The sequence below is a fragment of the Pezoporus flaviventris genome, unplaced genomic scaffold (assembly GCF_033815535.1).
Source record: "Pezoporus flaviventris isolate CSIRO_AGI_PZ_B2104156 unplaced genomic scaffold, CSIRO_AGI_Pfla_v1 ptg000002l, whole genome shotgun sequence".
Taxonomy (NCBI): domain Eukaryota; kingdom Metazoa; phylum Chordata; class Aves; order Psittaciformes; family Psittacidae; genus Pezoporus; species Pezoporus flaviventris.
The window spans coordinates 52,064,066-52,090,263 of record NW_026892550.1 but is presented as its reverse complement, the minus strand read 5'-3'; the positions used below and the strand labels follow the sequence as shown (position 1 = coordinate 52,090,263).

Here is a 26,198-nt window from a genome sequence, read left to right as displayed (position 1 = left end):
GTACTTACCTGCACTAGGGTGAGACCAAGGCAGTACAGTTTAACAGCGCAACGCCTGTAAGCATTTGGTGTGTGATTGATTTGTATTTTTTAAAAGTACAGGAATGATTATACTAATAAAGATGAAAAGCAATATTAGACTAACTCACCTCCCCTTCTAGCCATAGCACACTTGCGTTGAAAGCTTACCCAATTGCAGCTGGGAAGACTAACAAAGAATATGAGTAATCACAAGTTAACCCTGCATGTTTGACTGAATATTAACCTTCAGACTGTGGTGCGTTATTACGTCTCACTAGGAAGAAAATAAATATTGACTAGAATCCCCTTCACATATACCTGTAAGGGGAATCAAACTGTCAGAGGCACACAATGTGTTTGGAAGGATATAGACCAGGTAACGCCATTCTGTGCTTCCTTCCAGGGGCAGAAATTCCCCTGGGCGCTATGTAGCTGAGGCTGCTTTTGCGAGTAGAGGTCCAGAAGGAGCTATAATGACTCCACATGAGGCCCTCTGAGGCTGGGGAATTTCCTCTTTGAATCTATAGTACATCAAAAACAGTAAATGCTGTTCCTTCAGCTGCCATTCATGAGAGTAGGAGGCAGGTCCTGCTGGGAGAGTTGATGAAAGGACAAAGAGGAGAGACAATGGGGGAACCAGATTTTTGTTTTGCAGTACTTGGTTTTCGTCAGAAGCCTTCGACACCATTTTTGCCTCTTATAACATTGAAAATTACCTACTGTTGCCAGAGTGGAGCAGAGTTCATCTGCCAGTTAAGCTAGCAGGTATTCCAGACAGCCAAGAGCTAAAATTCTATATAGCGAGTGGCAGTACAACTGTTTTCTATTACTTGAGGTCTTTTGGTGACTAAGCAAAACCCTAAAATATATAAAAAAATAAAACAAATATAAAATAAAATTAAATGTTAAGTCTTTTTGTTTGAGAAATTATGACTGTCACTAATTATAAGACTAAACAAAGGTTATTGTGGTTGTAAATTAAGTGCTTTAGTAAAATGCAGTTTTAGTTAGGAAAGGTAATCAAAGTAGTTTAAAGCTATTGAATCCACAAAATCATTCAGTGTGTGCATTCTGCAGTGTATGCTTTTCTTGGGGAATAAACTAGAAAATGCGCTTAGGAGCCCATTAAGATTCATATCCTCATTAGCTGCTGTGGAGGCAAAACTAGTGGTGATTTATCAGCAGGCACCTGGATCTCAGTCCCCAGGTACTCAGGTTTGATCTCATTTAGGTAACAGATAAGTGAGAGGTACGCAGTTCAGATGTCCTATAGTCTCAGCTTGTTATTCGCACCAAAGGGGGCTTAACATATTTCCCCTTCACCTCACAAGCTTCCAGTGTGCCACACAGGTCCCAGCCCAAACAGCAGCCACAGTAATGTGCTCATTCAGAGTGCCTCCTCCAGCCAGGTGCCCCTTGTCTGCTGTTCTGCCCCCTGCTTAGCAGGTACCCATTCACCCACCAAAGGTTTTGGGGAACCCTTTTTCCAACTGGAGATGTGCCTCTACCCTCTAAGTCTCCACAATAGTTTTCCCCCTACCATGTCCCACTCCGATTTCCTGCTGGTGTCTTCCTTCCTTCCTTATATTTAACTTCTTCCTCTTCTTCCAGTTATTCCTTACCCATCTCCTAAGGACAGGTAAATATTGAGCTGCCCACCTAAATAGTATTTACTTGAAATGTGACAGTATTTCAGTGGCCTGACAAGCCTGTTGTGTGCCATATATATTGCAGAGGTGACAGAACAACCTGCCCTGCCAACCTGAGCATTATGAGATGGAGATAGTATACAGCCTTGGTTTCTTTAAAAATCATTTTCTCATAAATCATACTTAATTTTTTTGTATCAAGAAAGGTCCAGAAAAGGAAGTATTACGCATTCTTCTGCAAGAAGAATTTAGCATTAGCAATTTCAATGTGTTTCACATTTTTTAAAGTTATCTTTGAGGGGCATTTTAATTGGTTTTGATTACTGTAATTCTGAGCTGGCTTTGGTGGTTCCTTTCTGCTTGTTACATGTGGGTCTATGAGAGTTATCTCTGTCCCAAGACTAAACAGTGACCTACTGCAGCAGTAGCGATAGATTATCAGTTATAATTATTCAAATGCTGTTCTTACAAGTGAAATTTAGTACTTCCACACTTAGATGAGAAAAGGTCACAGTAGTAGTGTTGTATGTATGGCTACTCCAGTAAGAAACTGCAAGACAGAGAAGTAAGGTTTTGGAACTAGCATTTTGTCAGGAATGAGTGCAATGGAGGCTTTGTAAAGGATTATTGTTTTGCAAGAGTAACAACACATATTCTGCTTTAGAAAGTTGGGCAACGTACCCAAAAATACTAGTATCTGTTGAAAATGGTGTCCTAGCCTCTGTTCTTTCATCTGATGTTATAGTTAATATTTTGAGACTGGAATATTTCCTGTGTTTTTAGGCAATGTGAACAGTTAAAATTCTGGAGTAAGTAAAATGGGCAAAGAAGCTGTTATTAGATCCTTCTATAACATTTAAAAATCACTCAATTTGGTAAAGCAATTTGCAGACCCTTTGTTGTGTTCTTCAGTTTGTGGCAGAATATAATTTTGTTAGTAGCCCTACAAGTCTATTTAATATTAATGCCTCGAAGAAGTGTCTCTGGGTACTGATAAATATCTATGTTGCGCATGTATGTGTTCATATTTGTGTATGTAGACATGTGTATACGTGAGTGTATGACTGTATGTATATGCCTATGCATACACATAAAATATTTAAACAGCACAATCTGGATGAATCAGCCCAAACCACAGAGTTGAAATCTGGATTTCTATAATGCTCAGCAGCGTACAAAATCTGGAATATAGTTCAACTCATTCTGAAGGTAAAAGATGGTTTCAGAGTTCAGACCTGAGCTTCCAGAAAGTTCAGGGAATATTCAGATCCAAGCTGCTGGTTAGAATCCATCTCTGTATTAAAATAAAACCTCCAGACTTTAAAATAATGTTTTCTTCATGTTATTGCTTTTTTTTTTTTTTTTTTTCTATTCATCGTCTTTATTTCCCTGGACAATGTCTTTCCATTTAGCTGATATCTCAAAATGACCATTTGTGCGAATGTTGTCATTCTTTTTTTAGACTAATATCCACTTCATTTCAAAATTAATACATTCAGTTTTCAATTCCTGTTACAAAATAACCCTTGCAAATGCAGCACTATAAGTCTTTTCATTGCAGTTTTAAACAAGCAAGGTTCTTCTGGGTAAAGTAATAGAAGATTACATTCCCATTATCCTTCATGACACCATGTATATTTACAGATAAATAGCAAGCACTGAAATGATGCTCCAGATAGCTCCATAAGAATGGTGGCCCAGTTATAATTAGGTAGTCCTGCTTGAGCTGCACAATTTAAACCAAGCTCTTCTTAATTGCTCTGTAGCTAAACCAGAAAGTTACACAGCACAATATCTAGCTCAGAGTTGAAAACTGAACAGAATTAAACATCTGTCTGCTGAAATGGCAGCATGTAAAATGAACCATTGCTGCTTTTTAATTCTGTTTTGGTGAAGGCTAATGTGAATTCATTTTTGACTCTTCTGATCTGGATTTTCAACCTGGGTGTCATCTTCAGATCCAAGGTTCCCAGAAGTTATTTAAGTTCTTAACATGACTTTTACTAATTGTAAATTTAAGTCATTCATTTTGCAAATATCAGTCCGGCTTGAACTGGCTAGCAGTCATCTATGCTTTTTTATCTTGCTGCAGAATATATAGGGGTGTTCACTGGATAGTGATTATAACTGAATAATGTCTGTAATATTATGTAATTTTCCTGTATAGGGTGAACCAGGTCTTCCTGGGCTTCCTGGACTCCCTGGGATAAAGGTAAATAAATCGTAGTCTCTTGTACTGGGGAGGGGACACCACAAAGGGGGAGACTACAAGAATGTGGCTAAAATGGACTTGCTGTACCTGTGCTGTATCTTCTTCTGTCTCTGGTATTGAACTGGGGATTATCACAAAACGGTTTCACATGGAAAATCAGCCAAGTGTCTGTAGACAAGCAGTATATCATACAATAAAATGTGGAGTGTTTCATTCCAGTGCTTTAAAAAATAATCTGATATGGTAGGGTTTTTTATACTTTAATGGAAGAGGCTTGTTATTAAAGCTTTACTTGGTTTCCACTTTCGTGTGTGCTTTCCAGTAGCAATAGTCTACTGACTTTACTGAGCCTCCAGACAGAGAACTGCGTTAATTATACACAGGCTGTGGAGAGCTGGCTCTGTCGACAGACATACTCTGTGCTCCATTACACAGCAGTGATTTCCACTGACAAGTCAAAATGTTGTAATAAGATTCTATTAGTTACAATCCCTGACCTAATACCTGGTTTAGTCCCTGCCTTCCGGTTTGTCTAGGATCTTTAGGTTAGTTGATACAAAATACATGTGGTTGATCTAGTTCTAGCATAAGTGGTTGCACTGGGAATTGTAGATGCTTGTACAATTTGAGCTAGTAACCGTATAATGCTGCAGAAACTGAGTGGAATCACATATCTTGAGTGAATGCAGATTATAGTGGTTGCTTCTCTTTTGTAGCAAAGACTGTGCTTTCAGAAAACAAAATCTCTTTGAAACTTTTTCTTTGCATTCAATCATGGGCCTGTGGATACCTCAGGAGATGGTTTATATCATTTCTCCAGTGACAGGGGGCCAAACTCTTGTCCATTTTGGTAGCATTTAGGATTTCTCTCATGGAATGTAACGTTTGCAGTGTTTTTCTCAAGGGACCTGTGAATTGCCACAGCACTGAAGCATGGAGTCCCTTCTGTGTTACTGGTGATTTATGGGAAGAATTGAATGTGCATATTAAAGTTTGTCTGTTGTAATACCTGAAAATATAGTTCCCAGGGAGTTTGCTCATTTTCCATGAGAATAAACCCTATATTGTCTAGTGAAGATCATGTAGGCGCTGTCCTTTGTGTGATGAAACTCTTTTTATAAGGACCTCTGACAGCAATCCCTATTCTGTTTTCTTTAACAGCGATCTAAGAGGTAGCTCAGTAGGAGGTCAGTGTCAGCATCTTGGGGGCACTTGCCAAAACCAGCTGGAGTTACAGCTGGTCTTTGGGGATTCCATGTTCATGCAGATCGTGCATGTCCATGCATATCATCAGCAAGTAAATAAAAAAGCCTAAATCTGAGTCTCTGCTCTGGGAAACTTACTGCTGTTAAGCTTTACTTGTTAGTGGTAAGAATGGCTCAGAAGGGCAGCTTTCAGATTCACCTGAAAGGCAAGTGAAAAATGGATGAAATGTGGGAGTTTTGCCCAGTGAAAGTTTGTTTCAGAATTCAGTGGATACAGTGGAAAAACAGTACAGTTGCCTGCAGAATAAAATGGAATAATATGGTCAAATATTAATTCTTTTAGGAGAATGCTAGCTTCTATTAAAAATCTAGGCCAGAGGGAGACTAGTGGCGGTTCAGTGAAGAAATTCCATCTAGTGCAGTTCTGAATTGAAGTGGCTAGGTACACCCTAGATGGTGACATTCAAGCTAGCAGAATGTGCATAGGAGAGAGCAAAACCAGATCTGGTTACATCAAACTTGCAGAATGGGTGCTGTTTTGATTCAAGGCATCTGTAAACTCTTTTTAATTAATGAATCTGTTGAAAAAAGCCTACATTTTTCTGTCTCAGAGACTTTATCTATGGCCCGAGAAGTCATAGGAGAAACCAGTGAATAGCTGGAATTAGGCATATGGGCAGTTATTGGGAAAGAAAAAGCAGTAGTTTTGCACCTTTTCTCACTCTCTGTTTGAGCGAAGAATGATGTATCACCATGGTAAAATCATCTATCAATTTCCAAGAACAACCTCAGTGATATCTTATGGCAAAACAGATTTCCAGTGAAATGACATTGATTGAAAGCTACTTTGAGATAGTGACTGGATGAGAAATTTAAGCATGGAGGAAATCAAATTGTCTGGACTTGCAATCTCTTGGTGTTATCATGGTATTACCGCACAAAGCTGAAAGCAATAACTCTTTATTTTCCTGATTATTCCCTGTTGCTTGTTGCATTCTTCTCGGGGCTTCTGGGGTCTGTTTACTTCAGGACTTCATAAAACTCTTTAAAATATGTGTTTGCTATTCTGTCTTAACAGTGATATGCAGTGATGGCATAATGCAACAGATATAGTACAAACCTTGCACAGTGTCATCACAACATCTAGGAACTTGTTACATCATGTAAGAAGTTTCCATAAGCAAAGTTTTTTTCTAAGACTTTAGTGGATTTCAGAGTTCTCATGAATTTGCATGCCAGCACAGTAGCTGTCAGCAGGATTTTGCAGGCTATTTCCAAACTTTGTGAGATGGGCATCTGGCAACTCAAGCAAAGCGCTAGTGGGAACATGTAGGAGAAAGTGATGGGGTTCAATACAAGGCAGTGGCCATTAATCTCTTTCCCAGTATGAAAATCTAAATATTTTTTGTCTTTCTGGTATAATTTGGATACTATTCTTGTTTTCTGCAGTACTGTTTTCTTCAATTTCTGTTACATTACGCAGGCATGTACAGGCACACTCAAAAGTCTTGTGCAGAATCTTCCATTGAGGTTTCTTGCAGCTAAAGCACTTTACGGTTCTCAGCACACTTTTGATCTTTCTTCCATCTTATATAATTGGAATCACAGAACGTTCACTAAATTTGTGCCTATGATGATCTAGAAATTAACACATTCTATTTGTTTTCTGCCTTTTGCCCTGAGTTATTGGTAAAACACATTTCCTAAGCAGGTTTTAAAGATTATCCCAAGATGGCTAAAATGCATCAATTCCTATAGATGAATAGATGTAGCTGTGTTCAACCGGCCAAGTATTCAAGGAATTAGGACAATATATGTTCTAGGAATTAGGTATATAAATAGCAAAAGCTCATATCCATTTGATATAGAGTAACTCAAATCACACGGCTGATTTTGGGTGAACATTGTCTGAGGATCATGTTTACAGAGCTTTTATGTTCTAAATAGCTTTGGAATTGTTGGATGTTGGTGGACTGATATGTTCAGGTATCTTCTAGACAGATGAGAAGAAAGAGGTGAGAGAAGACTGTGTTTTCTGATTTTGAAAGAATTTCCTTTAGTGTCTTCTAGTACTTCCATGTAAGGAAATGTAGGATACAGGGATATTCTACACATAGGAAACTCTTCAATGTAGTTCTAATCTTCAATATTTACCCTTTTATTACTCTGTAAGGAACTGTAAGTCTCCTTTTCTTTAAATCTACTAGTTGAACTACAAATTTGCTTGCTTCTGAATTAATTTCTCTACAGTGTCAGGCTGTATTAGTAAATGTTTTAGGAAACTGTGCACATACATAGCACTCTCTAAAAATGCTAAAACAGCCTGTGAAAACATGAATGCTATGGCAGGCAGTGGACCATATCTTTCCAGGTACATCTCAGCTTCCTTCTCATGGTTGGAGAAGCTTTCTAAGACTTCCAGGCAAGTATGCTTGAATGTGTAGACAAACTACTTAAGGGATTAATAAATACTAATCATTGGGAAAGTTTCAGCTCCTTATAATGCCATTCCAATTAATTAATCACTGTTCCCAGGAACCTGTTAGAGCTTGGTTGAATATGATACTGGAGTCTGAATGAACAGCAACGTTGGATGCACATGCAAGTATCATATCTGAATTCAGAGTATGCAGCAGGGTCTTTCATTACTTACTTTTCTAGACCTATTCACCATGCACATGCGGATGTTTTGGGAGTTCTTCCTGATCTTTTTCGTTCTCTCCTCATTGTCAGTTGGTGCCATGGAGGAAACACAAGTGCAGTCAGTTATTTCTAAGACAGTGATGAAGCTGTCTGTGACATACTGGAGAAATGTTTCTCAAGCACCTGTTGCTGTTTAGGAATGGCTGGAAACTTAATGATCCCCTGAATGTTCCACCATGTCACTTGGGAAGTGAGCAAGGCACCTAAACACAGGCTATTAACTCATCGCTCTGATATCTCCCAACTGACGCCAAGCAGACACAGAATACTTTCTATGAAACACTAACGTCATCTATCTGTTTTATCTCTTAACTTTCATAGGATGATATGTACACAGCAGCACTCACTTACTGTGATGGAAGTCATGCGTACTCTTACTCATTGTAATGTCAGACATCTCTCAAATCCATCGCGTGTTGCATTTTCTGTCATTTGGGCAGTACAGTCCTCAGTTTCATCAGTGTAGTGGGAAGCCTTCACAGAACACTCGTTTCCCCTCAGTAGCAGCACTTTATACAGGATCTTGTTTTTCTTTAGCATTTCTGGCATTTCTCCTTCTGTTTTTAAAACAAATACTGAAACAAAGCTTGTGTGGTTTATTCCATTGTGTCCATGAAAACTGCTGTTGAATGATTTGGCATGAGAAAAGAAAGGCTGCTCATCCCTTCTACTTTCAGTAGGGAAATTTTTCTGTGTTTTTCAATCCAGTGGAACTGGCTGCTTCAATAGATTTGCCAGTATGCAGCATCTTGCATCTTTTTATACAATTGCTTTGGATTGACTTCCCTGGAGCTGTGCCTGAGCAAGGTTTTAGAAGAACCCGGATAAAGATATAGAAATTTGATTTTTTTTCAGGTTTGTTTTTTTTTAAAGCAAAAGCAATTCTAATTTTCATGTGTTATTTTCCTTTTCTTTTTCTGTTCATATTCAAAGATCTGATCCAGTGACTTTCCTAATTTTGTGTAAAGACTGAAAAACTTGCTGCTCCACAGAACTTATATTTTTAGCTCTAGAAGAGTCGATGCTCCTTTCATCTAGTGAGTTCTGCAGGAAAAGAAAACTCACAGAGAAAATGTGACTGAATTTTCAAGCTGGATGCTTAGAACTTAGTATCCTATTTAAACTCTCTTAGAAAAGCAAGCGATTGCTGTTTAAGCTCATGTGTTTAGATGTTGCTCTTCTCATCTGGTAGTAAAATGAAAGGAAATCTGAAAGAAATGGTAGTTCCAAGCATTTCATTTTGGAGTCAACGCAATTTACCGCTTATAGGAAAGTTCTTTGAACTCCCTTTTTTTCTCCAAGGCTTCTTAGGAAGGCTGAGTGCATTTTCCTAATGCATTTTTCCTTTTCCATATTTCCACTCTTCTTGTTTTCCTTCCTTATTAGTGATTGTTTCCAGGAAACCTGCAGAGCCTGTATGTCTCTTTTAGTTTATTCAAGTCCTCTTATTTTCTGGTCCAGGCTTCACTTCATCTTTATCCTAAAGGTCACGACACTCAGAACTCTTTTTAGCCTGAACTAGGAGCTGGAAGGGATGAGCTGACCTTGTGACAGGCATCTCCAGATCCTGGATATAGAGGTAGGCTAAGCATGTCCACTGCAGCAACTAAAACTTGTAGGAATTCAGATTCAAACCCTGCTTCATAGAACTTAGGTTTCTCCCTGATATGCATTTGTCTTAGCTGATACATTTTGAAATATACAAGGGTGAACTGATTTCTAACCTTTCACTGCTCACATAGAGTGTTCTTAAGAGTGGGTCATCTGCCTGAGCAGAGGAAAATGTGCAGTGTTGTATAGGTCCGATACTGAAAAGTAGACTATAAGGATGCATGTTCTGTGTGAAAAAGGGAACTGATCTAAAAGAGTAGGACTTAGTACCTATATTTGAAGGGCTAGTTTTCAGAAGTATCTCAATGCATGGGTAGGTAAAACATAAAATTAAAAAAATTACACAACTGTGCCATTAATTTTCATTATTTACTTCCTAGGGTTAAAGTACATATACAAATGTATATGTCTGTATGTATATAGCTGCATATCTTGCTTTGTTCATCCACTCCTATCTGTCTGGTTTCCATATGTTATAGAAGTAATCACTTGCATACAGTAGACATGTAATTTCCTAGAACTAATTTAGAGAATCGAGGCCAGAAAATTAAATCATCATTAACATTGTATGGTATGCATGTGTCAGGAGTGTTTACTGGGGCATTCATATGCGGTTCTTATTAACCCATCAGAAACTACCATGAAAGCTCTCATTTACTTTCCTGGAAAGGCTAAAACATAAGTAACTGAAAAACAAGACTTTTTTCCTCTAAAGATATTACTAATTGGAAGACTGAGCTTATAAGGATTTATTTCACAGCATCTGTTTTATGGCATAGTTTAATTTTTTTTTGTTAAAAAAGAATAAATCAAACAAAATCACAAATTTTTAAAGCAGCTGAATAATATGGGAGTTAAATATTCTGCTGTATTCAGAAATCAAGAAAATCTGTAATCTGAATTTCAGTAATCTGAAAGTATTACTTTTACCTTTCAGAGCAGCAACAAAAATTCCTTAGATTCATCATCTGTTTCCTATAGAAAACAATTTGGGGCCATACTTTTCATAATATAGCAGTTATTTGCAATTATTTGCAGCCATTGCAAATAATTGAAAATGGAGTGCTTATTACAACAAGTGTTTTTATTCTAATCCTGAAATCTACAGTGACTTGAATTATAATTAACCTTTGAGCAAGAAGTCCGTGATATGACTAATCTATGCAGAATTAATCAGAATTATTACTGGTTCTGTTAACACCCTTCCAAAGAAACGTATTTTCTAAGCAAGCAGAACTTAAAAGCGATGAGAAAATTAGGATCACTAAAAAGCAATAAAGGTACAAAGTAGGGCTCATTGTGAAGCTCCAGGGTGTTAGCAAGGTTGTAAGGTTTTACTTCTCTAACTCTAAATGAATCATAAAGGCTAAACATGCATTTGGAAATTCTAAACCTGAATTGTTTTTCTAAGTTTAGGGACTGATTAGGGATTAAAGATATTGTTTCAAATGCGATGAGTGAGCCAGACAACCTGTTTTAACTGGCCATTTCTGGAGCCAATTCTGAAGGGGTATGAAAAGTCTTAACAAAGACCGTATAAAACAGGGTTAGGGTTTGTTTTTTTTAGCAGATTTCATTTTACTCTGCTCATTTCCTTCTTATGAGCTGAATACTGTAGTCCTCCCAAGAACAAAATTCCCATGGACATCAGGCTATATGTGAAGTCCTTCTAATGCCCTTCACAGTGAGAATGTATAATGGGCAGTCCTCTCTGACTTGTATAGTCTAAAGCTAGCCGAGTTTCTTCGAACTTGCTTCACTGAAACTGAGTGCCACAGATGCAGGCAGGGCACGAGCAAGTGTGGCTTCATTAATTGTCATGGATTGTTCTGTTCCAGACTCCTGAGAATTTGGCTCTCACTCCATTGCAGAATGGAAAAGTCACAGTATTTTGGTTAGATAGCAATCTCAGAAAATAAGTCTGAGGCAGCAGATGACAAATTCTGGAGAATCAACACAGACACCAGTGAATAAAGTTAAAATTATTATAACTTCATAGTTCTCCAAATTGCCTTGCATCTGGGTTTTAGGGATTTTTTGCTAGCTCTTCTGTATGTCTCTACCTTCGCAGGATTCTTTCAGTGGAGTCAGGCAAGGATAGGGCATTGTACTTGCCGATGGGTAAATCAGAGTAACATGTAAGACAAGCATACTGTAGTCACTTCATGTGATTAAAATTAGGACCCTTCCATGTCAGAAGGGACAGTTTGGGCTTTCCCAAGGTCTGTGGCTCTTGAGGAGTTTGCAGCTAGACTCGTGCCAGATGCAGGAATTTTTGGAGGTCCTCTAGGCCAGCAGGCAGGAGTTTTGAAGCTCCAAGCCTGCCTCAAAGTTGTGTGTCGGAACGTGTCAGGGTTTTCCCCAAGCCCACAAAGCTAGGTTTCCCGTGTATGGAAACTGTGGGGTGGACCTACACTAGCAAAATCCTCCATAGAAATTCTGATGCTTTGGCATGGTTTGCCAACCCAGAGGTGTGCCTGCAGGAATCCTGGCCTTGGCATGACTGGACTCATAAGTGAATAGCAGGGAAAGGTGTGCATGTCCTAGTTCCATGGCAGATCTGCCAGTCAGCCCTGAAAGAAAAAAACTGCTATGGTCCCAGCACTGGAGCAGATATTAAATGAAGTGTTTTGGCACCAATGAACTAATAAAGGTGAGAGTTTCTTATCTAAAGCACTAGATAAGGATAAGGATTGAAATGGCATTGTTCCTTTTAAATTCATGTTCAAAAGATTGGTGTAGTCTCATTTCTATAGCATAAAAGAAAATAACGAAGTAATCCGATGCAGAAGGAAAATACTAAGATGGCAGTGAGTCTTAAAAAAAAAAAATAGTTAAGAATGTTAAGGGCTTTTGCACAGTTTATACTGATAAGGGGAATAACTGGCTCACATGGTTTTGGGTTTTAGCAACAATAACATGTTTTATCAGTGACTTCAAACATTTTTATTTATAAAAGTAGGACAGCGATTTCAGGAATGGAAGCAACTTTATTTCAATGTTATAGAAAAGTCAATGGTTTGGGCACTTTTCTGCAGCACAGATTTTCTTTTGGGGCAAACATTGATATGGACGGGAAAATGTGTTATATTCATTAGAAGAATAATTATAGAAAGAAGAGCCTTCTGTGGGAAAACAGTGTATCCAACAACTGCTGTTCTCTATGATTGCTTGAATAAGCATAGAGCTGTGTGTTTCAGGCACTGGAAGTGGACTGGGCCTGTATAAGAGCAAAGTTTCAAATAATTTCATTGTTGTGTGTCTCAGCTCTGCGATGAAGGCAAATTCCAACCGAATACTTTATCAGAACTCCATTGCTAATAAACACTTGCCAAATTAGCAGTGTTAAAAAACGGCTATTACAAAGTGGATTTCAACTGTTTTGCATTTTTTAAGCAAAAGTCCAAGTTTTAGCCAATTACAGATTATATAAAAGCCAAAAGAAGACATTCAGCAGTGTCTTAGGTTAACTTCTAATAGCAAAGTTAGCCTCTGTCTCAGCCCATAAAGGCTTTAATCACCATGAAGGCCAGCTGTTAATATGTCTAAATAATAATCCTCACAAAAATTTGACTATCTGCTGATGTAAATTACAAGGTGCCATTTTTAGTATTAAATTCTGATGGAGCTTACATTACACTAGGTGTACAGCATGCCATTATACAGTCCTTTTCTGTTTCAGACATTTTATGATGAGGGGAAAATGAACATTAGCAAGGTTTGTTAGTAGTAGTATATCTTTTGCTGTCTGACCCATTAATATTTCTACAACTGTCAAACATTTGAGGGTGAAAATGAGCACACATAGAGGCAGTTTCTTAGTGTTTTAATTTATTAATGTATCAAGCCATTAGAGGTTACTCTTAAAAAGATAACAAATCACTCCTCTAAAGTGGATGCAATTTACAAGCTTGTTGATTTTTTTAATACCAAGTTGCCTGTATTGTATGATTGATACAGATTGCTCCAAGCCCTAACAGCAGATGAAGTTTGAATGCTGAAATTCATATTGTGTAATGTGGTGGTTCCTAAGTAGTGATTTCACAGCTGTGCCAAAGAGTTAAACTAATATGCACAGAGAGTCATCACTTGCTGATGGCTTTCTATACAGCTGCCAAACAGTATTTCAAACAGGGGAGCTTCTTATTTTTCTTTCAAAACCTGCCTCTTTAACTCCTCTTTCCAAATTCTGTGCGTCCTGCACCTGCTTTAGAAGGCAAAGAAGCTCCTGGTATAGTCTTACTAGATAAAACTTTGGGTTTATTGTAAAAAGTTGAGGTGAGATGTTTAGCAAAGTATTATAAATCTTGATTACTCTGATTCCTTTCATTCCTCTCAGAATTTCATGTTAGCTTGGAACAATTTCTGAGCTCATTTAATGTAAGGGACATAGAACCAGGGGATGTTTCATTGAATCCCAGAGCTATGATGTCAAATCAAAGTGCAGTCCAAAGCAAGCATTTACTCTTGCTTTTCTGCAGCTATATGCCAGCTAAATCATAAATGTTACATATTTAAAACAAAAATGAAAATTTGATTTCCTAGCTGCATTACTCCATGGCTCTGGCATCATGTTTCTGTGATGGACTAATCAGAATGTTCTCTCTCATATCTTTGTGTAACAGGGACACCAGCATGCCTTATTGAGAGGAAGCTGTTTTCTTTACATTTCACACATAGTTGGCAGTGTTAATTTCGATAGGTTCTCATTTCTTTTTTTTTGCTGAGTGTCTTGTTATTCTCAGCAGAGCTGTTACTCAGCCAGTCACATCCTAGTCTCTACCAGCGCATGACTTCTTCCACTCCACACTTGATATTGTTTTAAAGCTCTGTGTCATATAATATTCTACTAACGATAATAAGTTGCCAGCTTCTTCCATTATCAATTCCACTAATATTGATACTGAACTTTAGTCTTAGCTCCTTATAGATTTTGGGGAAAGTTGGGACTTCTTTTTGGACATTAGCCAGAAGTTTTCTTGCGGTATGCAGCTGGTATAGTCCTAAGCAAAGTGCAACAGTTTGACTCAAAAGATGTGCATCAAACTCTGAATGACACTTTTAAGCCTTACCAGTGAAAAGATTAAATAATGTAATAATCTGGGGCTATTGAGTGCATTCTCATTCTAAAATAAGTGATTGAAGCTGACATTTACTGACATTAAAGTGCTTCCATCTTGCAATGACAACCTTAAGTTACTCTTGCTGAGTAAGACCCATCTAAAGAATCTTACCTATGCTTATGTAGAGACTTATCTAAACTCTAAGGTTATTTTCATACAACAGCAAAAAAAAACCCGAGCTTCTCTGTGATGTGTTTGTCTTAGTTTATTCTTTTGTTATCATATTTTGAACCATGACCAGCTGGAGCTTCATGTGAGAAAACTCATTATTTAGTTATATTTTTTGACAATCTAAATTGAGGTCATTGCGAGCTTGCTATGGCTCTCAGTATAGCCACAGGAAAGATTTCTGTGGTTATAGATTTGCTAGAGGCTTTCTTTGCTTTGAACTGTTAATGATGGATTCCAGATGAGAATGCAGATGAATGTGCAAGAATACTTCCTCATTTGCTCACCCCGTTCAACATGCCTGTATTTCTGTGGAGGCAAAGAGGTGAAGAGAAATATTATCCAATTGCTCATATCTACTGTCTCTATATGTTCTCAGTAATTATATCAAAATAGGTTTATGATACATCTGTCTTCTAGCTATTTGAAGAAGCATTTGATGGGTAATTTTTAGTCATTTCAGTTCAGTGATACTGTTAGAAGGTTAATAACTAGATCTTTATTAATTGGATTACACTACTGACTTTTAAAGTTACAATAGCTTGTGAGTGTATCTTCTTGATTCAAACTTACAAAAAAAAAAAAGCAAGATTAAATAGCAGGAAACCTTGTCCAGGAGAGTTTGGAAAGGAAACCATATGGCTTATTAATCTTCCATTATCCCCCTTCAGGCATGGAGATAGGTAATAAAATATGTCCTCACTCTTCTGTTTAATGCTGCTTCTGCTGCAACTCAGCTTGATTCCTGCTATTTGTCTGTTATGTTTGTACAAATGAATAGGCAGAAAGGGGGCAGAATAGGGGGAATGAGGAGAGCTGTGACTCTTTCCCAGCTGTTCACAGCCAGAGAAGTTGTTGGGTGCAGAGAACTGAAGTATTTTACTGTCAGAATGAGAAGGGAGAGTACCATGATGCTGGGGGGTCTCTGACTTGAAAAGAGATCACTTTTGACCCCCTTTTTGGGCATGATGCAGCCAAGTACCTCCCTTGAACACATATTGCAACAGTACCACCTGGTCTCTCAATTTGTCATTGCTTTGTTGCACCCTTACCCTGTCTGCCCATCTGTTCACATTTGTGATAGAAAACTACCTCATAACCCATGACTGATATGAGCTGTCCCTTTTTAAATTTAGAAATCACTCAGAACTCCCTTCTTGCCTTCATACTTGTTTTGGTATAATTTTGGTATATTATTTTGTAGAACAGATTGCATATTAACAGTCCTTAACCTCTTAAAACTATGTTTGACACCTTCTGCTTCTTTTGCTTTTCATGTGCTGTGTGATGGCTTGCTACAAGAATTTATGCTGATGAAAGTTACTCATATTTAAAAGTATGTCTAGATAACTGTTGCATTGGAGCTGGAGAGCTCTAAGTAAAACAGGGAAAATACTATCCAAAAGAAACTTGAGTTACTGCTAAATAAATAATCTAACATTCTTCTCATATGGTATTTTTTAAGGGTGAACCAGGTTTCATTGGTCCGCAAGGAGAACCTGGGTTGCCAGGGCTACCAGGAACAAAGGTAAGGGTAACTGGCAGCCATTACAGTTAATGCCAGCTTCAGATTCCTCATTATATAGCAGAGGCTAAGACTGTACTAATGGCAGACAATGTGAAAAGTCTTAGTTCATGGATCAGTGCTATGATATATGTCTTTGTACTGATCCCCTCAAGCAGTATGAAGGCAGATATTTTATCCACTCATAACTTAAGTTCACCTATTGCCTTTATTCATGTTAGCATTCCAAAGCTTGCTTGCTAAAGACACTGAATATGCATGACTGAAGAAAATATATAGATTTTTTAGATTTTTTTAATTTTTTTTTTTTTTTTAAGAAAAAGCTTGAAAGTATGTGCAGGTATTAGAACTTTGATACTACACACCAGACTATGAAAATACAGATCCACTAAACCTGTATTATTTAATTTCTTCCTGTGTTGTTTTGTTTAGTGACTGTATGACAGTTAGAATATTATGAATCCTAAAAATGGTCTCACCATTTGGAAATCTTTATTCCAGTCCTTTCAGAATAGGGAAAAAAAAAACAACCAAGCATTTCCATTTTGAAGCTGCCTTCTTTTACCCTCAAGAAGACTGTATTTACTCAGCAGAGAGTTCCCCAACCCACTACAAGTCACAGATCACCTTGAAATACTTTTCTTCTGATGGTTTGGTTTCCTTGGTTTGTACTGAGATGGTGGTGTCCTGAAGACTGCCTGGTACCCTGTGATATATGTATATCTGTTGCAATAGGGTGACAGAGGAGAGGCTGGTCCTGTTGGGAAGGGTGAGCGAGGTGAACCTGGAGTTCCTGGACCAAAGGTCAGTCTGATTTCACTTTGGAAATGTTTTGCTAGTTTAACAGCTATGAACACATCTTTTCCTGCTGAAAAATAGAGCAAACGCTTGGTGAGTGAGCTCTTAAATGAAAATGCTGTCAAATGCTCCAGTCCCGAAGACAACGGCAGTTTTGTGTTCACAGCTGTGGAGCTGCAGTCTGAATGAACTCTTATCTGGTCTACAAAGTAAAGACACTACCTACATACACTGTCATGGAGTTGGTCTAATTCATTCCAACTAAAGCCCTGACCTCCAGGTCCCTAACTTTCAGCACTGAAGTTTGAACTCTTTGACCAGCATACCTATTATGTAGCTACTGAATGCAGAGAAAATCCATTTTGCATGCTGTCTTCTAACTCTGTAAGAAAGATATCATTCTAACTACATTTTAGTATTTTCTTATTTTCCACTGTGTCAGTACCATCCCTTTCCTATCACATCTTGAAAATAATAAGGCAGATTCCGTGCTCCTTGGCACAGTTTAGTTATTTTGTATTCACCTGAACTGTTGGGAAAAGGAGTTGTGGTAACACTTTGTTTCCTTATTTTAGGATATTTATCTTCACTATCTTTTAGCTATAATTTTTCAGGAGTTATGGAATAACATCGGTAATTCCTGCAAGCCACTGTTAACGATGCCTACTCTACTAATGCCAATACTGCTTTTCCACTGGGAGAATGGAATCTGTGGCTTTTGAATGCTGGTGTTAAAGAATATGTTACTCTGGGTGCTATTAAATTCAGTGCCTTTACAGATTCATTACCTTGGTCATATAAAATGAAGTATTTCTGCTTGTTCATACTGTAGTTAGTTATTGCTAATTTCTTTTTCTCTTCATTTCCATTTCTGTATCAACTTTTCTCCTTGTCTGTCTTCCTACGAACAGGGAAAAACAGGTGAACCTGGATCTAGAGGCCCAAAAGGGTCAAAGGTTAGTAGTAAAGAAACTGTATTTAGTTGAGCAATTAACATAATGATTTTCAGGATAAATTTGTAATATTTCACAGAAACTTATCTCTCTAAAAGAACCCATAACAGTCTACAATGTTCTTTATAAGTCAAACCTTCTTTTAGCTGTAGCTATTAGTGTTAAAACCTGTGTATTTTAAACACTGTAATTCTAGTTCTTTTTCTGTTATAACATCTGTTCCACCCTGCTCTGGTTTTTATCATGCAGCTTGGTTTCTCTCTGTATAACTAATGTGGGTCAGTCCTCCCACATGCCAGGGGCCAACACTTGACTATGCCAGTGGGGATTTAATTGTTTTTCATAATAATTTTGTGGATCCACCCTTTGATGAGTTAGGAATCAGTGGTATTCCATGTACTGAGATATAATGGCCAGAAGTCTACATAGGCAAGACTTGTAGGCTACATTACTGGTTTATCTACTTTAAAGAAAAATAATTTGATTATATATATCTATCCATGCATCTGCCTCTATATAGATACAGTTGGTTCACATATATGTAGAGAAATAAGATATATGCTTTTCTATTACTTCATCCACTGTGCAAATACCGTGCTCAATAGTCTCTTTCATGTTATAATATGGAATCAAAGCAAAATGAAAATAGATTTGATTAGGCAGTTGTTGAGTCTGTGTCATAATAAAGATGACAAGATAATGTAGGCTGATAGGATACTGTTTGCAGTACTTGTAAGGTCCTTGAAGAGCAGTCCATTGACAGTGCTTAAGGATATGATTAAATAAGTGCCGCTTAAACTCATTCATTCTTATCAGAAATAAACACTGGAAAATTATGGAGCTGATGAGGGGATTAAAGCATCAGAGTGAGAGTAGAAGAGCCTCTTATTTGCCTGTGGTACCTGGGCACCAAATGCACCAAAAAGATAAATATACCCTCTTTAATCCCTTTTATACCAAAAAAGGAAATACAATTTTCATTTTACCTGCATGTCTTGAAAATCTGACCCACAGAAGTCAAGCTAGTGGTTGGGAACTCATTTTTTTAACAATTCTAATGGTACATTCCCTAGCTGCTGCCAAGGCAACACTGAAAGGAAAGCAGATGGCACAACCTTGATCATGTCCTGCCAGCAGCCTGCTCTCCATATTCCTTGGTTAGCCCCGTGAAAGTTTTCTATTTTCTGTTGCAGAAATTAATCATTCTTCCCCTAATCATTAATCAGAATTAATCATTCTTCCCTGACTTGTACTAAAATTTTATAGATTTCAACCGAAGCAAAAGTTGCAGTTCTTATCCATATTAATATTGAGTAATAGAAAAATGTAAGACCTTGCTATGAAAGTGACTGTGAAATGAAATGAATCATAGTCACTGGCCACTGGGTTATGAATGCATACATGTCTGAAATTCCCTCTATTGCTTGAAACATTTCTAATAGCTGGGAAAAAAAAAGGCTCTGTGCAAGATGGTAAAGATCTTAAGCCTGTCACAGTAAGGGAGTAAAGAAACTCTAATTCTGACAATGATGTTGTAAGTGTAGGGGAGGCAATGGCTCACAGAAGGGAAGTTCAGAAAGTTAGTGGAGTCACGATTGCAGGAAGAAAAGTTTTTACACTTTGAAACACACCTTTGAAGAAGTCGTTGAGTGTTTTCAGATTGAGTGATTTCATTTCTCTATTTTAAAGCTTTTGATAACAGCACTATTAAGAATAGGGAAGTTATACAAGTTATTTAATTGGTAATGTCTTTTATTGGTTCACTGGGATTTCTTATTCCAAATCAATACAGCACTCTAACAATTCACAGAGAAATAAATGCCACTACACAGATTTTGAAGTATTTATTCCTTTGATAAATCAAGATCCACATTTTGTTTCTGTTGAGAGGCCTTTTAACCTGTGTTATTTAAGGTAACTATATTTAAAACGGGAGAACTACATAATATATTGTCAAATGGCATTCCTGTCTTCAAATATAATTTTTACATAGGGTGATACAGGTGACAGAGGTGACACAGGATCTACAGGTCCACGGGTAAGTCTACTTCTCATTTCAGATGTTTTGTACTCTTAGATTCAGTCCATCTTATGAATTGAAACTGTAGCAGTAACTCCAGCTAAACCAGTGAACTTGGGCACTTGACTTTGACGAAATGTGTGATGCTAACTGGCCTTTAATATGAATAACAGCCCTTCCTACTATTTGAAGCAGTCTCCTATTCATAGTTCATGGCCAGGATGTTACATGCCAGATGTTCTGACTTTGTTCACAGCCAGTACAGAACTAGAATATAGGAACTGCTTAAATATTTGACCTCAGAGGTTTCATATATTTGCTTTCCCAGCAGAACAAGTCACTGAGTACTGACGTGTTTGTTTATATTTATATTTATCTTTCTTGTATTTTTTAGTAATTGCTTTCTTTGAGAACATTCTTCAGTTTAATGCTTACTTTTGTGGTTAGTAGTAATATATTTTAAGTACAACAAGATTCCAACACTGCACAATCAAGTCAAAGCATGTGTCAGTAGTTAAGCGTCTAGAATAGTCTTAGGTAGGTGTCTCAAAACTTTCATGGAAAATGTATTACAGGGACCACCTGGACAGAAGGGCGATCAAGGTGCAACAGAGATAATCGATTATAATGGCAATATCCATGAAGCACTGCAGGTATGCAAACATAACAAGGCTGGAGTGGTTTAGTCTGGTCTGGGAAAAAACGGTTTGACAGCATTATGTTTCTCTTTTGCGTAGACCTTGAAAACATTTTGTGTGCAAAGATTTGCTGGGTTTATTAACCAAGAATCTCTTTCTATATTTGGAAACCAGGTTTTCTGTTTGGTGTTAGACAAACTATTTCCTTGATATGAATTAGCTGAATGGATTAGTTTCATTTCCCCTGGAGAGTATTGACATCATCTAATGAGGATAAAGGTGATTCATTGCTGGCTGTGGCACTTAGGGCTGAATTCACACAATAAACCATATACACAGGGTCAACAGAAGTGTCTGCTTTTCAGTTCATGTAGTATAATATTGACATTTCTTTTTTTCCCTCCTTTTCTTCCTCCTCCTATAAAATGCAAAGAGCAGAATATTTGAGATTTGGAAACACGGTTCCATTAGCAAGCTGGGGATTCAATCAGCAACTTGAGTATGTTAAATAGGCCAAGGACCAGTCTTCCCACTTATTCATTTTCAGAAAACTTATTTTGACTGGTGTGCAAAGAAGTGTGGAGGATTAAAGCAGGGTTACAAAAAGAATGAATGAGTGTTTGGGTAAAAGCAAAGTTCCAAGGTGACATATGTCATTGCAGTCAAAGTGATTTACATTGCAGTACACTCAGATGCAAATTCTGTGCAGTATAACTCCGCCAAAGTGAATGGTTTGCTTATGTGCAACTCAAGACTGAATTTGGCTCATTGTGCATCTGATCATTTTCTCACTGAACTTTTTTCCTTGCAGTTACTTAGTGGAAGTGGATAGATGTCTGGCCAGTCGTTTGGTTTTCAAGACTCTTTTGAAATATAAAAAAACCTTCACTGCCTTTACTAAAATCTAAAAGCCTGTATGTCATTAAGGATAAGTCAGATCTTTCATTGTGAGTGGTGTCTATAGGGAAGTCTGCATAGGCATGTTGTGAGGCTCTGCATTATATCTGTCTCATTTGGTTTACTTTTAAGAGAATTCAAACACACAACTTGCAGTCTTTTAAATGACTCTCTGAGTTAGATGCCTAAAGCAGCCTGAAATTAATGTTGCACATTACCAGACACAGATTTACCAGTGGCTTTAACCCCTCTATGTCCTTTATTCTGTCTCTGTATCTTAACTCTGGCATCAATGTTACTTTCAAGGTTCCTTAGAAAACCTGCAGCACATAAGGAAGTCTTAAAAAGGGACTAAAGCCTATTGCAGTGGTTGAAATATATTAGGAGGCCCTTATCCCATTGTAAATCATTTCAGATGTCATCACCTTCTGATCCAGGGCAACAAATAATTGATATTAGTGGGAATGGCTGTGCATGGCTGGTGTAAGTAAGATTATATAGGATCAGTTGAAAATATCCTTGCCAAATCCAGCTCAGTCCTTTCAGATGGCAAGCACCCATTCCTAAGTTTCCTGGTGCCAAATTCTTAGGGGGTCTGAGATTTGCAGCTCTCTCTCCCATAGGAGCAAATGAGAACTTTCAGTGCCGAGCACTGAGCTGTGAACTTGCACAGAATTTGGCCTGCTGATTTAAGAAGTTTGCAAGATCTGGGCTGCCTGTCTGGGATTTTTTAGAATTTAGTAATAAATCATCAAGTAGCCTAGAAGCTTCAGAACAATTTAGTTGCTTTTCCCTGTGCCTCCTACTCAATCTCATGAGTCCATCGACAGTGAAAATTTCAATTGTAAAATTATCATCATTGCTGAAACAAGACCCCTGCTGAGCATACGTGGCTTTCACTGTGAGGGCCAGATACAAAATTTGTGTCTCTCCAGACCTGTTCTGCAGAATTTCCTAACGCAAAAGGCAGTAGCTACAAAAGTTAAATTTTGTAGGAATTATAGGCTCAGATATTCAGAGCTGAATAAGCTGCTGAAAATGAACCCACTACTGTGAAATGCAAACACTCATTTGGAATTGTTATTTTAGGTTTTCATGTCTAGATAAACTGAATTTCTCAGTATATTTAAAGTTATTGATTTATTTCTATTAATATGTTAAAATATAAAGGGCAAAGGGGCATCAATACATTAAAGCATGTGTTAGAGATTTCATCTTTTTGAAGTACTTTTTAGTGAGCAGGTTCCGGATTCTTGACCATAGTATGTATTGCCGCACTGGCATATGAAGATTGTTTCAAAGCTTAAAATGGAAGATTTACAAACGTTTGTTTGCACATAGGAAAGCAATTAGTAAAGCTAAATATTTCCTCTTCCATGTAGGCCAGTAGGTTCTTCACAGGCAATAGGAAAGCATGTGCAAGCAGCAGTATCTGGGGGCTTTACTCTGTTTAAAAATATAGACAAGCATTTTAATGACTTTTAAACACTTCTTCACTTGCTTTTAGAATATTCTTTGGCAAAAAAAACACGTGCAAGTCTGAGATATTTTACCTCCTTCCATGATGAAAATGTATTTTGTCTTTCGAAGCATTTAAAGCAGAATTGTAGTACATATAGCTGAGTTTGTGGGCCAGCAGTTTAGGATTCAGAACTTAATATTTTTGCATATCTGCATTTCTATATGAAAATCAATTTTATGTCACCTCTAGGAATTGCATTTATTAATTAAACATTGCTGCAAAGCCTGTGGAACACAGGGCTAGTCCTTTAATCAACTTAAGGCACCAACTCATCATGTTTTCCTAAAATGTTTTAAAAAAACCTTTTGAAATATTTTTGCTGTGATTTAGTCATCATTTATTTAATCTCTTAAATTGTGCAAGAATATGCAGTCCTCACCTGTGTAATATCCTGTTTCCCATATAAGCCAATCAGCTAGTAAAACAGTGAGAGTTAAAAATATTATGTTTTTCACTCTAATTTTTTTGAGGCATGGTGTCTCCTAGATGCAGCATAGGTTTTGTGGAGATGATAATTGTAGCAAGCAGAATAATTTATATCATTGTTCACTTCTGGTAATGGTGTCTTTTATTAATACATTTTGCCAACAGAGGATCGCCACCCTGACCGTCACGGTAATTCCTATTGCATTGCTTACTGCGTGTTGTAGAAATTCTCCTTTGTGTAACTGCACGTTCATATTTCTACCAGTTCAGGACATGCCTTCATTGGATGTCAGTCTGGTTCATCATCACATTTATTTATTTGTTTATTTTCTTGGTGTGTCCATAACAGGGAACTCATTGTTGAAAGCCATTCAACAATGGAACCAGTTCTGCTCCTGCTGAATTAATGGCAAAGCTTCAGTTCATTTAAGTAAGAGATTAGGAGAATACAGAACTCCATTATTTCTTTAGGTACACATCCTGGCATATAGCTGCTTTGGAATTTTTGGTGTATGTTCCCATCTCTGCGTGTCTACGTGGGCGTTGAGTGAAAACATGTAGCAGGATTTGAGTACTAAACAATTTTCTATTATCAACCTTATTTTCAGGGTAGAAAATCAGTTCTTTCAAATTCCCATCAAAGAAACTTTGGGATTTTTCATGTTAGATGCAAATCAATTATTTTCTGGAAAAAAAAAAAAAAAAATGGTGCCCAAGTATGAGGAGTTCCCTTGTCCCGTCTTATCAGATCTCTATTTCTAAGATAAATTTTCCAGCACCTGTTCCCAAAATGTAGGCATTTCTGAACACCCCAGTGCTTTTACCTCACCCAATTTCTGCCACTGTCTACAGCCGGAGGTAGAAATGAAAAAAGTAGTGATAACTTATTCCATGGGGATTTCACAAAGCATTGGTTATCCCTTAATGCACTTAGCACCTTTTAGTGGAATCCTCTTTGCAATCAGCTGGAGGTTTCTCGTGACCTGTGATTGGTTTGGATCAGGCTGTGAGGGCTGGCAAATATGGTCTTTTGGTCTCCCTGCCATTAAGACAAGCTTTGCCATTTTATCAATGGGAGCTGCAGGACTTTATTATAAAATATGAGCTGTACTGTTATTTTAACATTGTTTCTGTGGTACCCTTCTGATTGTTGAGAGTCATCAAGATTAACAACTTGTACATAACTGGTCTTGGTTACCCTTGTATTAAAAATCTAACCCATTTTGTTATGGTACCTATATTAACATTCAGCCAGTGTTTACATGGCAAGTCCTGCAGGTATTTATTTAGAAACTTAGACATTTGTATCTTCTGTTTAGGGGCCACCAGGACCACCAGGACCCCAAGGGCTACAAGGGCCAAAGGTGATCTTCCTTATTTTACCCATTTTATCTTAAAGATGGATGTATTTTTGGGGGAAGGGGGGGGGGGGTGTGTGTGTGTGTTACTGATATGGGCACACAAGTCCACAGAGCTTTCCTGTACAGAATACTTAACTGTAATTTTACCGAATATGGTACATTTCACACTTTGCGTCCTAGCCTTTTGAAATGTAGCTTTCAGAGTAGGTGCTTTGTTCAGTTTCCACACACAGCTGAGAACCAGCAAAATTAATGAGTATTAAACAGGGCAGAAACATCTCCCCAATGGCTGTGTACTTAGGCTGTTACCTAGGACTTTGCAAAGTAGCTGCCCAATCAGGCAGTGGCTCAGGCACTGTGTCTGGCTGGGTGAGAGTGAGGTAGGCAAAACTGTGTGGCAGGCATCACTGGCCACAGTATGAGTGCATGTGAATGCAGCTTTTATATTACAGTGGTGCCCACCCAAATAAACATGGTATTTTCTAATGTCAGGAAAAATGAAAACGTGCACATATGGGCAGGAGCCTGGCTGCAAACCCAGGCTTGCTAATCCTACCTGGCTGGTGCTATGCGTAGTACCAGAAGTGTTACTGAGCAGCCCACACAGAGACGATGAATACCATATGCCACGCTGTTCTATAAAATTTAAATAATAAATTTGCCTATAATAATAATAAAAAAGTCTTGCAGTTAGTGGACCCTAATATTAACTAAGGGACTAGTTAATATAATTCTCCCACTTCATAAGTACTAAATGTAGCTTATCTTCTGTCAGTGACTCTAAACTTTTCCAAGAGTAAATACATGTTTCTTCAATAACAATACCAGACATTTCAATTTTAAGCTTCATCCACGGTATCATATGGAAATACATCACATTATACTGCTAATTGTTTTGAGAAATTGTGACAAACTAGGTTTATTCTTCTACATGAAAACCAGTAATGGAATACACAGTTATGTATGCAGAAATGGCTTTCTGCATTAGGATCTACCCCAGCATTTCTGCAGCCTGCAGTATGTTGTAAAACACAGAGGAGCTGGAGTGTGGAAGCAGTTGTGTTCTTTCATATGCCTGAGCATTCTCATTCAAAATTAATGAAGGGGAATCCAACCTTTCCAGGAGTTTGTTTCCACTGTTGTAGTCTCTAGCCATCAATGTAACTTGTTTCCTTGGACAATTCTATCCAGGAACCTGTCACAGGGCAATGTTGTGAATGTGAATTCCTTCACTGGATGGTCTATATTAGCCCAGGAAAGAGAACATGAAGTCTCCATCTATCCTACATATTTCAAGAGGCATGATTCTGTATTTATTCCAGTAACTAACAAAGTTTCCATTGGATTGAGGTTTTTTTTCACCAAGC

The 26,198-nt window shown here is 37.7% G+C and overlaps 1 protein-coding gene across 1 annotated transcript in view; it reads left to right on the top strand.

Moving 5' to 3' along the window:
* Positions 1-26,198, top strand: part of COL25A1 (collagen type XXV alpha 1 chain) — a 300,290-nt gene that overhangs the window by 244,309 nt on the left and 29,783 nt on the right. The window contains exons 20-27 of the mRNA XM_061478450.1: positions 3,837-3,881; positions 16,157-16,219; positions 16,952-17,020; positions 17,926-17,970; positions 19,961-20,005; positions 20,563-20,640; positions 23,636-23,659; positions 24,790-24,834. Coding sequence (XP_061334434.1) covers positions 3,837-3,881; positions 16,157-16,219; positions 16,952-17,020; positions 17,926-17,970; positions 19,961-20,005; positions 20,563-20,640; positions 23,636-23,659; positions 24,790-24,834 — 414 coding nt within the window. The remainder of the gene's footprint in view (positions 1-3,836; positions 3,882-16,156; positions 16,220-16,951; positions 17,021-17,925; positions 17,971-19,960; positions 20,006-20,562; positions 20,641-23,635; positions 23,660-24,789; positions 24,835-26,198) is intronic.